At 37.8% G+C, this 11476-nt stretch overlaps 1 protein-coding gene across 7 annotated transcripts; it reads right to left on the bottom strand.

Annotated features, from left to right (window-relative positions):
- Positions 1 to 294: 294 nt before the first annotated feature.
- Positions 295 to 11412, bottom strand: LOC127427071 (transcription factor 20-like). Of its 7 annotated transcripts, none has more exons than XM_051674425.1 (6): positions 11170 to 11405; positions 6586 to 9152; positions 4510 to 4603; positions 3896 to 3945; positions 3591 to 3662; positions 295 to 3509 (listed from the first exon to the last, which is right to left on the bottom strand). In XM_051674425.1, exons 2-5 carry the CDS (start codon positions 9145 to 9147, stop codon positions 3618 to 3620), a joined length of 2751 nt encoding a protein of 916 aa, XP_051530385.1. In that variant the 5' UTR covers positions 9148 to 9152; positions 11170 to 11405; the 3' UTR covers positions 295 to 3509; positions 3591 to 3617. The 7 variants fall into 7 exon arrangements, with proteins under 7 accessions (XP_051530385.1, XP_051530384.1, XP_051530382.1 ...); XM_051674424.1 differs by having other exon boundaries at positions 295 to 3492; XM_051674422.1 differs by lacking the exons at positions 295 to 3509; positions 3591 to 3662; positions 3896 to 3945 and having other exon boundaries at positions 3956 to 4603; positions 11318 to 11412.
- Positions 11413 to 11476: the final 64 nt, after the last annotated feature.

The raw sequence follows: 11476 nt of genomic DNA, 5'->3' as shown, positions 1-11476 counted from the left end.
ATTACTTCCTGGTTTCCATGGGACCAGAACCCACGTTTCGGAGATCGTGCTCACAATACTTGATCGAGTAAAGTGAACACATTTGAATTGATGCATAAATGCCTGAAGGGGAATAGCACTTGTCAGTAATCTGGCAGTATGGGATCGATTTCAGGGTACATATACATACAGATGCAGCATATCAATTTCATGTGATCATGTTGACTATAAACCTACTATTACTAGTCATATTCATCTATTAAAATGAGTAAATCAACACTATATGAGCAAATACAGATGACTGGGAGACCAATGGTAGGTTAAGCCAATTTATTAGACTGACCACCTGGGTTTAGTCAGTGAAGGATAAATAACTTTTGGGGAAAGAATGCCAACAATGAAAAAGAACTCTGCTCAACCCTGAGATTAAAAAACAATTTAAAAACAATCCAAACAATTAACAATGGTACATTTGGTATGATGGAAACATGGCTCAATCTCTTCAGTTTAGACCAAAAAATAAAATAAAAAAATATTCCAGCAAATAAATGACATTTGCACAAAATTTGTACAGATATAGTCCTGAACAAACACTTGACACACAACACCGGTACACTTATACTGACGGACATTATCAACATTGTGATTTTACCTTTCCACAAGCAAGCTACCAAAGTACGTCAAGGTGTTATTGGCACAATTACAAATCCATCTCTTAACCTTTGGATAAAACTACTGAAATTAAAATAGTTTGTACACAAACAACGTATGGTATGTTGAATGCACTGAACAATTCCAGAATGAGTCCCGTAATCCCCCTTTCATACGAAATTTAAAACAAAGCTTGTATTAAACAAGTGCTTCCTGGGTCTCGAGAAAAACCAAAAGATGCTGATTTGTCTTAGCAAGAAAAATCTAATTTGCCGTTGTATAAACAAAAGACTAGTGTTCACATAGAAGTCTTGAACATTAACATTTTCAATCAAATGAATCAGACAAGGAATCAGAAATGTTCATTGACCGAAATTGATATCTTGATAACTTTTCCACAGATAATTTGATGATGGCATAAAACTGATATCATTACCAATCAGAACAAAGTCAATTTTATGCAGTTGTCTGGTATTAATTCAAGCTTTTCATTTATACTTGTCAAGTTATACTTAAAGAATATTTAAACTCAATCGACAGCATTTGTGGCATAATGTTGATTAACACAAAAATATATTTCGACTTGTCCCTTGTTTTCCTTAAAGTAAAGCAATAATCGCAGTGAGGCACTTACAATGGAAGTGAATGGGGCTAATTTCTGGAAGGTTTAAAGGCAGAAATGTGAAACTTATAATTTTATAATAGCACTAATTCTTCTTTTTAAATTCCTGCATTATTTGAGCTGTAAAGTTGTTTACATTGTTGTTTTTTGACAGTCTTTTAAGAGTTTATGGCTTTGTCAAATGTTTTTGTAAAAATGAATAAAACTTTACACAGAAAAGGTTAGCAAGCAATTTTATTACACTAAAATCACATTATGTCTTGTGTCTTACTTTTGAAACAGTATTTTAACATTTATGGACTGGCATCATTCACTTCCATTGTAGGTGCCTCACTGTAACCCAGTTTTTTTTTATTTCATTTTTTTTTTTTTAAGAGGAGAAGGGACAAGTCAATTTATTTTTAATTTTTTTGGTCGAAATCAACATGTCATAAATACTGTTGACTGATCTTAACTTATACTGAATCTTTAAAAAAATCCTTTTAATCACTAATATATGGACTATAAAACTGATGAGTCTCCATTTAAGTGTGTGATGGTTTATAGAACCAATGATAAAATCCATAACACCACTGTGTGGTTCAAATGAAGTTATACAGTACTGTGCAAAAGTCTTAGGTGTTTCACAAAAGCATTTGTCTTAAGATGGTTTTTTATATCTTCAGCTTTAGTGTGTCAATAGGAAATATAAATGTTAGACTCACAAACATTACATTTGCAAATAGAAATTCGAATTTAGAATAGAAGAACAGGGAGCCCTGCAACAGATGTCATGGCCCCCACAAAGCCCCCCACTGATCATCGTGTCTGTCTGAGATTATATAAAGAGACAGAAGCAACTGAGACAGACTGAATAGATAGAACAACTGTGGCGAATTCTCCATGAAGCTTGGAACATCCTATCTGCCAACAACCAAAAAAAACTGTGTCCAGGTGTACCTAGGAGAATTGGTGCTGTTTTAAAGGCAAAGGTGGTGACACCGAATATTGATTTAGCTTTTTTATGTTTACTGGACTTTGTATGACATTAAGTGATACATGAAAATTATTTATGGCATTATTTTTGAAGGCATCGTCACTATGCAACATTTTTCCCAAGTGCCTAAAACTTTTGCACAGTACTGTATGTAACCCACATCTGCAATCTATAATTGTTACATAATTACATACTATTTAGTATTTACTACATTCTGTATCTAGATGTTTTCAAGTTTATTTTTTAAGTCATGCTATAATCAATGCAAACCAAAATGAACATTTAAATACATAACATTCACAATGTGGGTACACGTTCACTTCAACGACAGTGTAAATGAGCTGTTATTTGGGATGAAAAACAGAAAAGAGAAGTGGTTGTACAGTTCAAGGAACACTAGAGACTATTCTGGGACCAGCTGAATTCTGAGCCAACATTCTTATCTTGAATTTTTTTCTCTCCAATTTTATACACAAAAGTGCCATTTCAAAGTGCTTTCATATGGATCCATAACTTGGGAAGAAAAGATCTTCTAAAAGTAACTCATGATTTATCTCACGAGTTTGCCTTCTAATTTCATGTCTATTTCCCTTCACTTCTGCTTCTACAAACAATACAAAGACATTTTTGGGGCTTTGCCTATTTGCCCATATCAATTAGACTAATGACAAAATGGCAATTAAATATATAAAGTGTTGATAATGAAGCTATGTTTTGATGCTCGTATGGCATAACTCTGAAGAGGGATTAACATTCTAACATGCAGGTATGTTTAAAATTCAGTTTGTAGAAATGATTTTCTTCATAAATTAAACCACATAGTAAACAAATAATTTCATTTCATTTCAGAACTATAAATTTCCCCCAAATAATCCCTCCCCCCAAATATAAATAACACAAACATACTTAGAAAAGGCATATCATCAAATAAAACTAGCACACTGAACTTGTGCTCTGGTTTAGGTTTAGAGGATTTGTCTTCTGCTTTGAGCCGCTGAAATGTGCAATTCAATCAAATACTTGTCACTTTTACCACACTCCTTACATCTAGCCTTTCAAAACGTCAGTCAATAGTGTGTCTTACAAAGAGCCATTTGTGTGACAGTGACTGATGTTATGAACAGTGCAACAGATAAATTATTAAGGTATATGGGTGTTGGCATTTTGAAGAGGCCTTTCTGTCAAAAAGAGAAAGATTGTGAAGGTCCGATGGCTGGCGTACTCACAGGAAGACACCAATGGAGTTGAAGAGATCAACCTCACTCTATCAACAGGGAGAAACTGGTTTTTATACATATATAAAATAAAACTTCTGTGTAGATGCATTCAGCAAGTTATATATGATTTGAAAAGAGCTCAAACCTTGCATAGCTTCCTCTTCCTCCTGTGTCACCTGGTAATTTGATGATATGATGAAACTTGGATGGACTTGTTCTAACAAAATGGACAAAAGACATAAGAATTAAAGCAATTTACAAGAACGTAAGTAATATGCTGCATTTATTCTTAAAAATAATTGTCTAACTTATAATGGAATTATATTTCCATTTTAAAAATACAAAACCTCTGATTAGTGCAAACTTCAGATTTGCTATGCAATCATGAAAATGTCCCTATACAGTTTATTTAGTGTCTTAAAAGGCAGAAAAAAACTGTTCAACAAATACCTTGTGCTTTCTGCATTTCATTGAGAAATTATCCTCGTTTAATATACAACCTATGAATAAAGATGAGGAAACAAGTCAGGTTGTCTTGATAGGTAAAAAATAAAAAAGTGCATAGCACTACACTGCATGCAAACCCAATCTGAAACCAAACACAAAACCAAAGCCCATAAAAAGAAATTCAAATATATATATAAAATATATGTATAAATATATATATAAAACATTCTGACTATGACCTAATGATTCTGAACTAAGAAACAAACTTTGTCGAGTTGTACCAGTGTGCTCTAATGCACCGGGCCCTTGAATTAGTTGACTCCAAGTATCAGCTGGAAATTTCATAAACTTTACATCATTTCATTCATGCTTGGGCACATTCACAACTTTATTTCCACTCTCTTGTTGGCACATGGATGTTTCCATGCATGTCTGAGCACAAGTTTGAACATGTTTTTTTTTTAGCAAATGCAGACGCAAAAGCAACTGTTAATAGGCTGTCTGGCGTCAAAACGCCGGTTTCGGACCACAATGGCAATGTGGGGATAGGCGCCTTCGGTATTGTTTTGCACAATCCACACAATCATAATCAAGCAACATCTGTTTGTGACTCTTACCTGACTGCACTGCACATGTGTAGTGGTACTTGTTTGGGCAGCCTTTGAAAACACAGCCCAACATAGCCCCCCTTCTTTGACAAGTTGAACAAAACTAGAGAAATAAAAGGTTGAATGGTAATGCACTCGGTATTATTGTAGATTCTTCAGTGTATATATAAGATGTTAGCACTCATGTTAACACTATGTTAACATAGTTTAATGTTTAAAAATGCAGCACAGTAACAGTGAGGAGGAATTCACGAAATGAATTATGCCTGGTAAAAACGCTGGTCATTTGCATATGCTGGTTTAGCGCCTGATTCACTACACAAATTACTGTATGCAGATTAGGCAACAGTGTAAATGCAAACAAAATATATGCTGAACGCAATTTTTGCTGGCCGGTTCTGAGCGCTATATAGTGCACGATGCAGCAGACCACCGTGATCCGGCACACTCTGTGTATGACAGCATCACTCCACTACTGTTATCTAGACACTTGAATCATCTCTTTAACATGCTGAAAGTGTGCTTGACTACATGTCCATCTTCTAATGCTCTTCTCCATCATTTAGTCATTATTTGATGGATTACTGCTGCCATGATCAATAGAAAATGTACACAAACGTCCATTTTAACCCTATGAAGCCTGACATATGCAGTAATAGAATATGTTTTTAAATGGAGCTGTTTTTTGAACCTATAGAATTTATTTTAATATATTTTATTATTATAATTTGTATAATTATAATCCTCCTGTGACCTAGCATTTCCATTTTTTTTGCACAAGACTTTCGTTATTCAAGTTTCTCTTAGCTCATACTTGCCACAGTAGTAAATGTGAAACAATTAGATCTTTATAATGACAGAGCAGGCTGAATATATAAAAGTACATATAATTTCAATTCTCATTTCATCTTCTAAGAATTATATATCAGTTTTTTTTTTTTTTTTTTTTTGTGGTGGCCATGAATAGACTGTAATGATGATTGAGAGACAAAAAAAAGCCTGTTGTATCATATTTGATACACATTTCACAATGAGTTTTTTATAAAATACTGTACAAAATTTAGAAAAGCTAGCACAATTTGCTTCAATTCAGCAAGTACTCAAATCTTAAAAATCATTAGCAATATAAACGTTGTTACATTTTTGTATTTATTTAGATTTCCCAGCTAAAAGATGTGCATCACAATACAAAGTAGGCTATTTTGTAACTTATATTACAAGGTCTTCTACTTCCAGAAGAGCACACAAACTTCCACCAGGAGGCAGAAGACATCTAGTACATTGCATACAACAGGTTTTCAGCAAAGTATTCATCATGTTGATGAAGAGGCTTTAGAAAATCTTGTATCAAATGTGTTACACGTGGCTTTATAGGGTTAAAAAACTCTGTGGTGATTTCCTGTGATTTCCTCAGGTGGTAGCAGCACGGGTAGGTTAATTGTGCTGAGCAAACAGCACTGAATTTTGTAAATGAAGCACAATTTGAGCTCAATTTACATGGGTGTGTAGAGAGGAAAGTAATAACTTAATTTAAATACTCAAGAAGCAGCGCCATTTCATGATCCAGTTTAACCAGGCATTAAATATGCTGAAATGTGCTCAACTTATTAAATAAAAGTAATTATCATTCTTATCAAAGCAAACATGCCTCCTTTCTATGTATTATGCTTTAGTAGTATTACCCACTGAAAGCAGGCAGTAAACAGAATTTTATTAAAAAGACACACTTGTGCAAGCAGTAACTCAAAGGAAGATCACATGATGGAGAAGAGCATTATAACTTTGCATATATACAGCCACTTGGTGAAACCAAGCACACTTTTTGCATTTTAAAGAACTAATTCAGGTGCCTGCATCACAGCGGTGGAGCGACGCTGTACAGATGCTGAATCCACCACCTAACACTAAGAACTGACTAGGAACTGCACAAATTGCATTCAGTAATACATTTTTGGCCGTATTTTTATAATTCCTTTAATGGATTGGGTGCTAAAACAAAGCAAACAGCGTGTGCAAATAAACTATGCTATCAGTGGTCACAATTTATTTGAACTGAATCCCCCCCCCAGAAATCTGAAATCTTACCGACTCTTTTGCCAAAATGACCGCATTTTCAAGTCCATACAGTTTTCCTCTGACCAGAAAGACGCCTGCTGACCATATGCCGCAGTCCTCATGGACCCAATACTCGCTACTATCAAGAGGAACCACAGGAGGGCTGTACCAGTCTGTGGCAACATCCATCCTGGGTCTCTTAGCCGTAGAACTACTAGACTGCTCACTATCACTGGTCCATCTTTGACAGGCCATCAAAGCTGCCAACTCTGATAGCTTGTGCAAAGATTTACAAGTCCAAGTGCCTGGAGTTGAAGCAACACACTGTCCACTCTTAGCACTAATAGAGGAATCTGAGTCACTGTGGTCCTCCTCCTCTTCCTGTGGATTAGTAAGAGTTTTTGAGGCAGATTTAAAACCCTCAGGGTAATACGGCCCATACAAGTCACCAAGATCCATAGCATTGGCAGAGCCACCACAAAGACAGCACACTAGGCTACCCCATTGTGCACCATCCATGGAGACTCGTCCATATTGCAAACAAGGCGTTGCAGGCACCACACCAGACATGAACCCTGTGGATGCCTGCTGCTTTCCCTGCTTGAGCCTGAAACTCTCCTTGGGATAGTTGACAACCGTACAAGTCGGGTAGTCCTTGAGTTCCACACGAACATAGGGGGCAAAGGTCACATCTCGCATGTCCCTTTTCTCTTCTTTGTAGTTCACATATTTGAGCTTGATTTCTGGTTCCTGGGGTGAAAACAAGGAAGTATGGCCAACTTTGTGTTTCTTCCTTTTCCTTTTGGGGGCATGAGACTTCTTTGTAGCAGTTGAATTTTTCGGACCCATAGTTGGCCTCTGAAGCTTTGAAGGGCAGCCTTTTCTAGAGGTTTTCAATATTGGTAATGAGTTGAGTTTTCCTATCCCTGCTGAGGACTTTTTTGAAGCCTTCTGTCGTAGTTGCTTTGCTCTCTTTGTGGAATTTAATAACATGTCTAATGATTTTGTTGGCTTGCGATCACATGACCATTCAGGAACACTCTTGTTTTTGGAACGTGAGGTAGATATTGTGGTTTTACATCTGTTTGAAATTTTTACATCTGCTTCTTCTCCCTGAAAATGTGCGGCTTCCTTTTCATTAGATTCCACCGCCTCTTCCACAGTGCATATTCTGTCCAGCACATGCTGGTAATGATTGTTGGATGACGTGTCCTGAATGGAGCCCGCATGAGAAGTATTTCTGGCCTGAGCTTTTTTTATATGAGAGACGCGACTTGACTTGTACCTGGTGGGGTAGATGTTTTGGACAATGGCTCCCAACCTCATTCCTCTACTTGTTCTTGGTGGCAGTTTTTTTCTGTCAAATGTCTTCTTTGTGGCAAGCGAACTGCCACTAAAACACAAATTGTCAGTTGTCTTACATATTTCTGTTTTTCCTTCAGATATTCCATTGACCTGTACTGGCATGTACTCTGTGTTGTCTGTTGTTCCTGTTGGTTTTTCATAAGGGCTGGTGATGAATTCAGATGCAACATTAGCTGTCGCAGGATCAAAATCTTCTTTGTCCAAATGTTCTTGCGTAATGTTAGCCGTCTGTACTCCAAATGAATTTTCTCCACTTGGAGAACTCGCAGCCTGTGGCAAGGAGAAAACATCCTCTGTTTCATCCACTGAGGCAGCAGGGGGTGGCTTGGGATCTAATGGACTAATAAAGTCTTGGTTTAATGAGATTGCAAAACTTGCAGGCCCCTGGTTGTTCTGTAAAATGATTGGCTCATCAGATCTGGAGATCAGAAAGACTACCTCAGGGTTGCCATTTGTGTGTAAACCCTCAGCATTTGTAGCGTGACCCTCCGGAAAGCCTCCCTCAAACGGTCCCACATTCCACAAGCCATTTGCAGCTCCGTTCTGAAGTTCTTCCATGTTGATAGGAAACCTACAATCGGTGGGGTTGCTCTGTTGTAAAGATTTGAGCGTTTCCAAAGCAATGCTTTCCACGTCTTGCAAACCACTTAAACCAGGAGATTGTTGAAGGTAGCACAACGCTGCTACATTTTCAACAACCTGAGCTGGGGACATAAACCCGAATTGATCGCAGGCTGTTAGTCCTACAGGAACTGACACCTGCTGGAGGCAGTGTTGGTCCATATCCACCGAGAGAGCTGTGTCATCTCCTGTGTCGGTTGCCAGCTTGCTAGCATCATAGGCTGCAGGGTGCAGAGCAAAAGCCTTGCTTAAGGATGGAACACTGTAAATTGGGGGATGCTCTGATAGGGTGTTATGGTTAGAGAAGACATGTGACCTGCTCACGTAAGAGAGGGTGACAGTTGTGTTGGAAAACACATTGTCTGGTTGGATCTGGTCTGTGGTAAGTGGCAACGGATCAGAGTCATTCTCTGGAAGTAACATCCCATTGCTGGTCCCAGGACTGACAAACCAGCCTGGTGTCTGGACAACATGAAAGGCACCTAAGGGGTTCGCTTTCAACAGACATTCTTCATCGTTCCTTGACAAATCAAAGACATTGGGTAGGCTGCAGGTGGAGGACAGATCCTGAGGCTGTAAATCTGTGTTGCTGGGAGGCTGTTCCATATCAACTGAAAGCAGGAACAAAATCTATTAATACACTACACTAAATTATCAACACAATGTTTAATATTTGTGTTGAATCACTGACATTTTATTTAGATTCATGCATGCTTGATGAAATCAGTGTTGCCTATGTTTTCGCCATAACGGAAATATACGCAAGACCTTTTGCACATTGAAAGGGTTAGTTCACCCAAAAATGAAAGTTCTCTCATCGTTTACTCACCCTCATGCCATCCCAGGTGTGTATGAATTTCTTTCTTCAGCAGAACACATTTGCAGTAAAAAATCTTTGCTCAGTAGGTCCTTAAAATGCAAGTGGATGGTGATCAGACCCTTGAAGCTCCAAAAAGAACAGACAGTCAGCATAAACGTCATCCATACAACTCCAGAGGTTAAATTAATTTCTTCTGAAGTGACACGATCGCTTTTGGTAAGATCAATACTTAAATACTTTTTAACTATAAATCATCGCTTCCGGTCAGCAGCAGTATGCACATTCACGTCATGAGAGGGCTGAGTTCACGTGGTCTCTCGCGTGATATATTCGCTTTGGCATGTTTCTCTCTGTTGAGACATCCAGGATAAGCACACAATTGCACCATTGTGGGGAAACAAAAAAACAAATACAAATATAGATCTAAACTAAAACCAACTAAGCTTCTGTACAGCGTTCCTCCTCCTCAGTTGTAAACAGCGCTGCTCTACCGGGTGTGTCGCATATGTGTCAGTTCTCGTGTGAACATGCCAACACGATTACGTCATACATGCATACTGCTGCTGACCGGAAGCAATGATTTATAGCTAAAAAGTACTTAAATTTTGATCTTTTTCACACCAAAAGCAATCGTGTCGCTTTACAAGACATTCATTTAACCACTGGAGTCTTATGGATGACGTTTATGCTGACTAACTGTGATTTTTGGAGCTTCAAAGGTCTGATCACCATTCACTTGCATTTTAAGAACCTACTGAGCTATGATATTTCTCTATTTTTCTTCAAATGTTTTCTGCTGAAGAAAGAAAGTCACACACACCTGGGATGGCATGACTGTGAGTAAATGGTGAGAGAATTTTCATTTTTAGGTGAACTATCCCTGTAAGTGCTGGCTTGAAAATTAAAGCAGATTATAAGCAAAGAAGAAAAAAAAAAAAAATTATTACCATTGATACTTTTTAAGTATACCTTGGTACTAAATGATACCATATTCATTTACCATGGTATTGACAATGCATTACATGGTACTGAATACCAAAGGACGATCATGGTACTATCACTCTATGTCCAAAAAAACTATTACAACACAATGTAGTTATCTGCTCTTGTTTTTATAGTCTGGCTACTTGACAATTCAGTGTGTATATATATTAAGAAGAAAAAAATTAAAACTCTAAAAGAGTGAACTCATATGAGGCCTACATAAATAATGCTCATAACAACCCATTTAATTTTCTGTATTCACATTTAAGGGCTTCTGAAGGAACAAAGAGCACATAAAATTCCTATTTAGGCACCTACTCACTTTCTGAGACTAGTTTCTTGTGGCCAACGTGAAACTCCAACAGCCCGACCCAATGTTTTGTTTAATATCATATAATATCTCCAGATTTATCTTTTGGCACTTCATGAAGGGTCTCATTCTGCCAGATGCGGCTAGCTGGATATCATAGAAGCTAAACGTCAAAGATGACAAATGTATCTTAAGTTCGTATGGATCTGTCCGTGGGGTGTTTAGTTCAGGACCGTCTCTCTGTGTCTGAAAACACCGGGGTGTCGCTTTCCGTCTCACTGATCGGATGCGCTATTGTTTTGCTAACATTAGCCTAACATGTCGCTAGCATGCATGTTAACACTTTTACTAGAAATAATAGTTTTCGCTGACGCGTCCCACAGGGGTAGGTGTTTATTAGAGCTACTAACCGCAGCTATTTGTTTATAAGAAATAAAAGCACAAACAACTTAGCTGTCTGCCAATCCCATCGCGAGCTATCTCCGCTAAACAAAGAGAGCGCGTGCAAACTTACCCGAGCAGAAGACAGATGCATTTACTCATGAAACCAGTGTAAACTTCATCTCGCTGGAATCAAACACGCTATTTCAAGTGCAACCCGTCTGTTTTAATAGCGTGTGACGTTTGGACTGAATAATGCATAAAATAGGAGGTTCTCATACTTTTGGAGTCCTGTGTCTGTGGTTAGACAAACCTCGGTCCAGGCTGTGCTTGCTGATGCTGCTGGAGTCCAACAGCTGTCACAGTCATGCAGCCATTGCGCAGGATTATGGGACTTGGTGTGGTGAATCCTGTAATCACTGATGTTATAGGACAAATTG

This window comes from Myxocyprinus asiaticus, chromosome 36 (genome assembly GCF_019703515.2).
Source record: "Myxocyprinus asiaticus isolate MX2 ecotype Aquarium Trade chromosome 36, UBuf_Myxa_2, whole genome shotgun sequence".
Classification (NCBI taxonomy): domain Eukaryota; kingdom Metazoa; phylum Chordata; class Actinopteri; order Cypriniformes; family Catostomidae; genus Myxocyprinus; species Myxocyprinus asiaticus.
The sequence above is the reverse complement of the archived record's forward strand: the minus strand, read 5'-3'. Positions and strand labels throughout refer to the sequence as shown.

Coding starts and splice junctions, on each gene's coding strand:
- LOC127427071 (XM_051674422.1), bottom strand. CDS start 9,147: ATGGAACAGCCTCCCAGCAACACAGATTTACAGCCTCAGGATCTGTCC. Junction 4,604..6,585: donor TCATTTTGGCAAAAGAGTCG/GTAAGATTTCAG, acceptor TTATTTCTCTAG/TTTTGTTCAACTTGTCAAAG.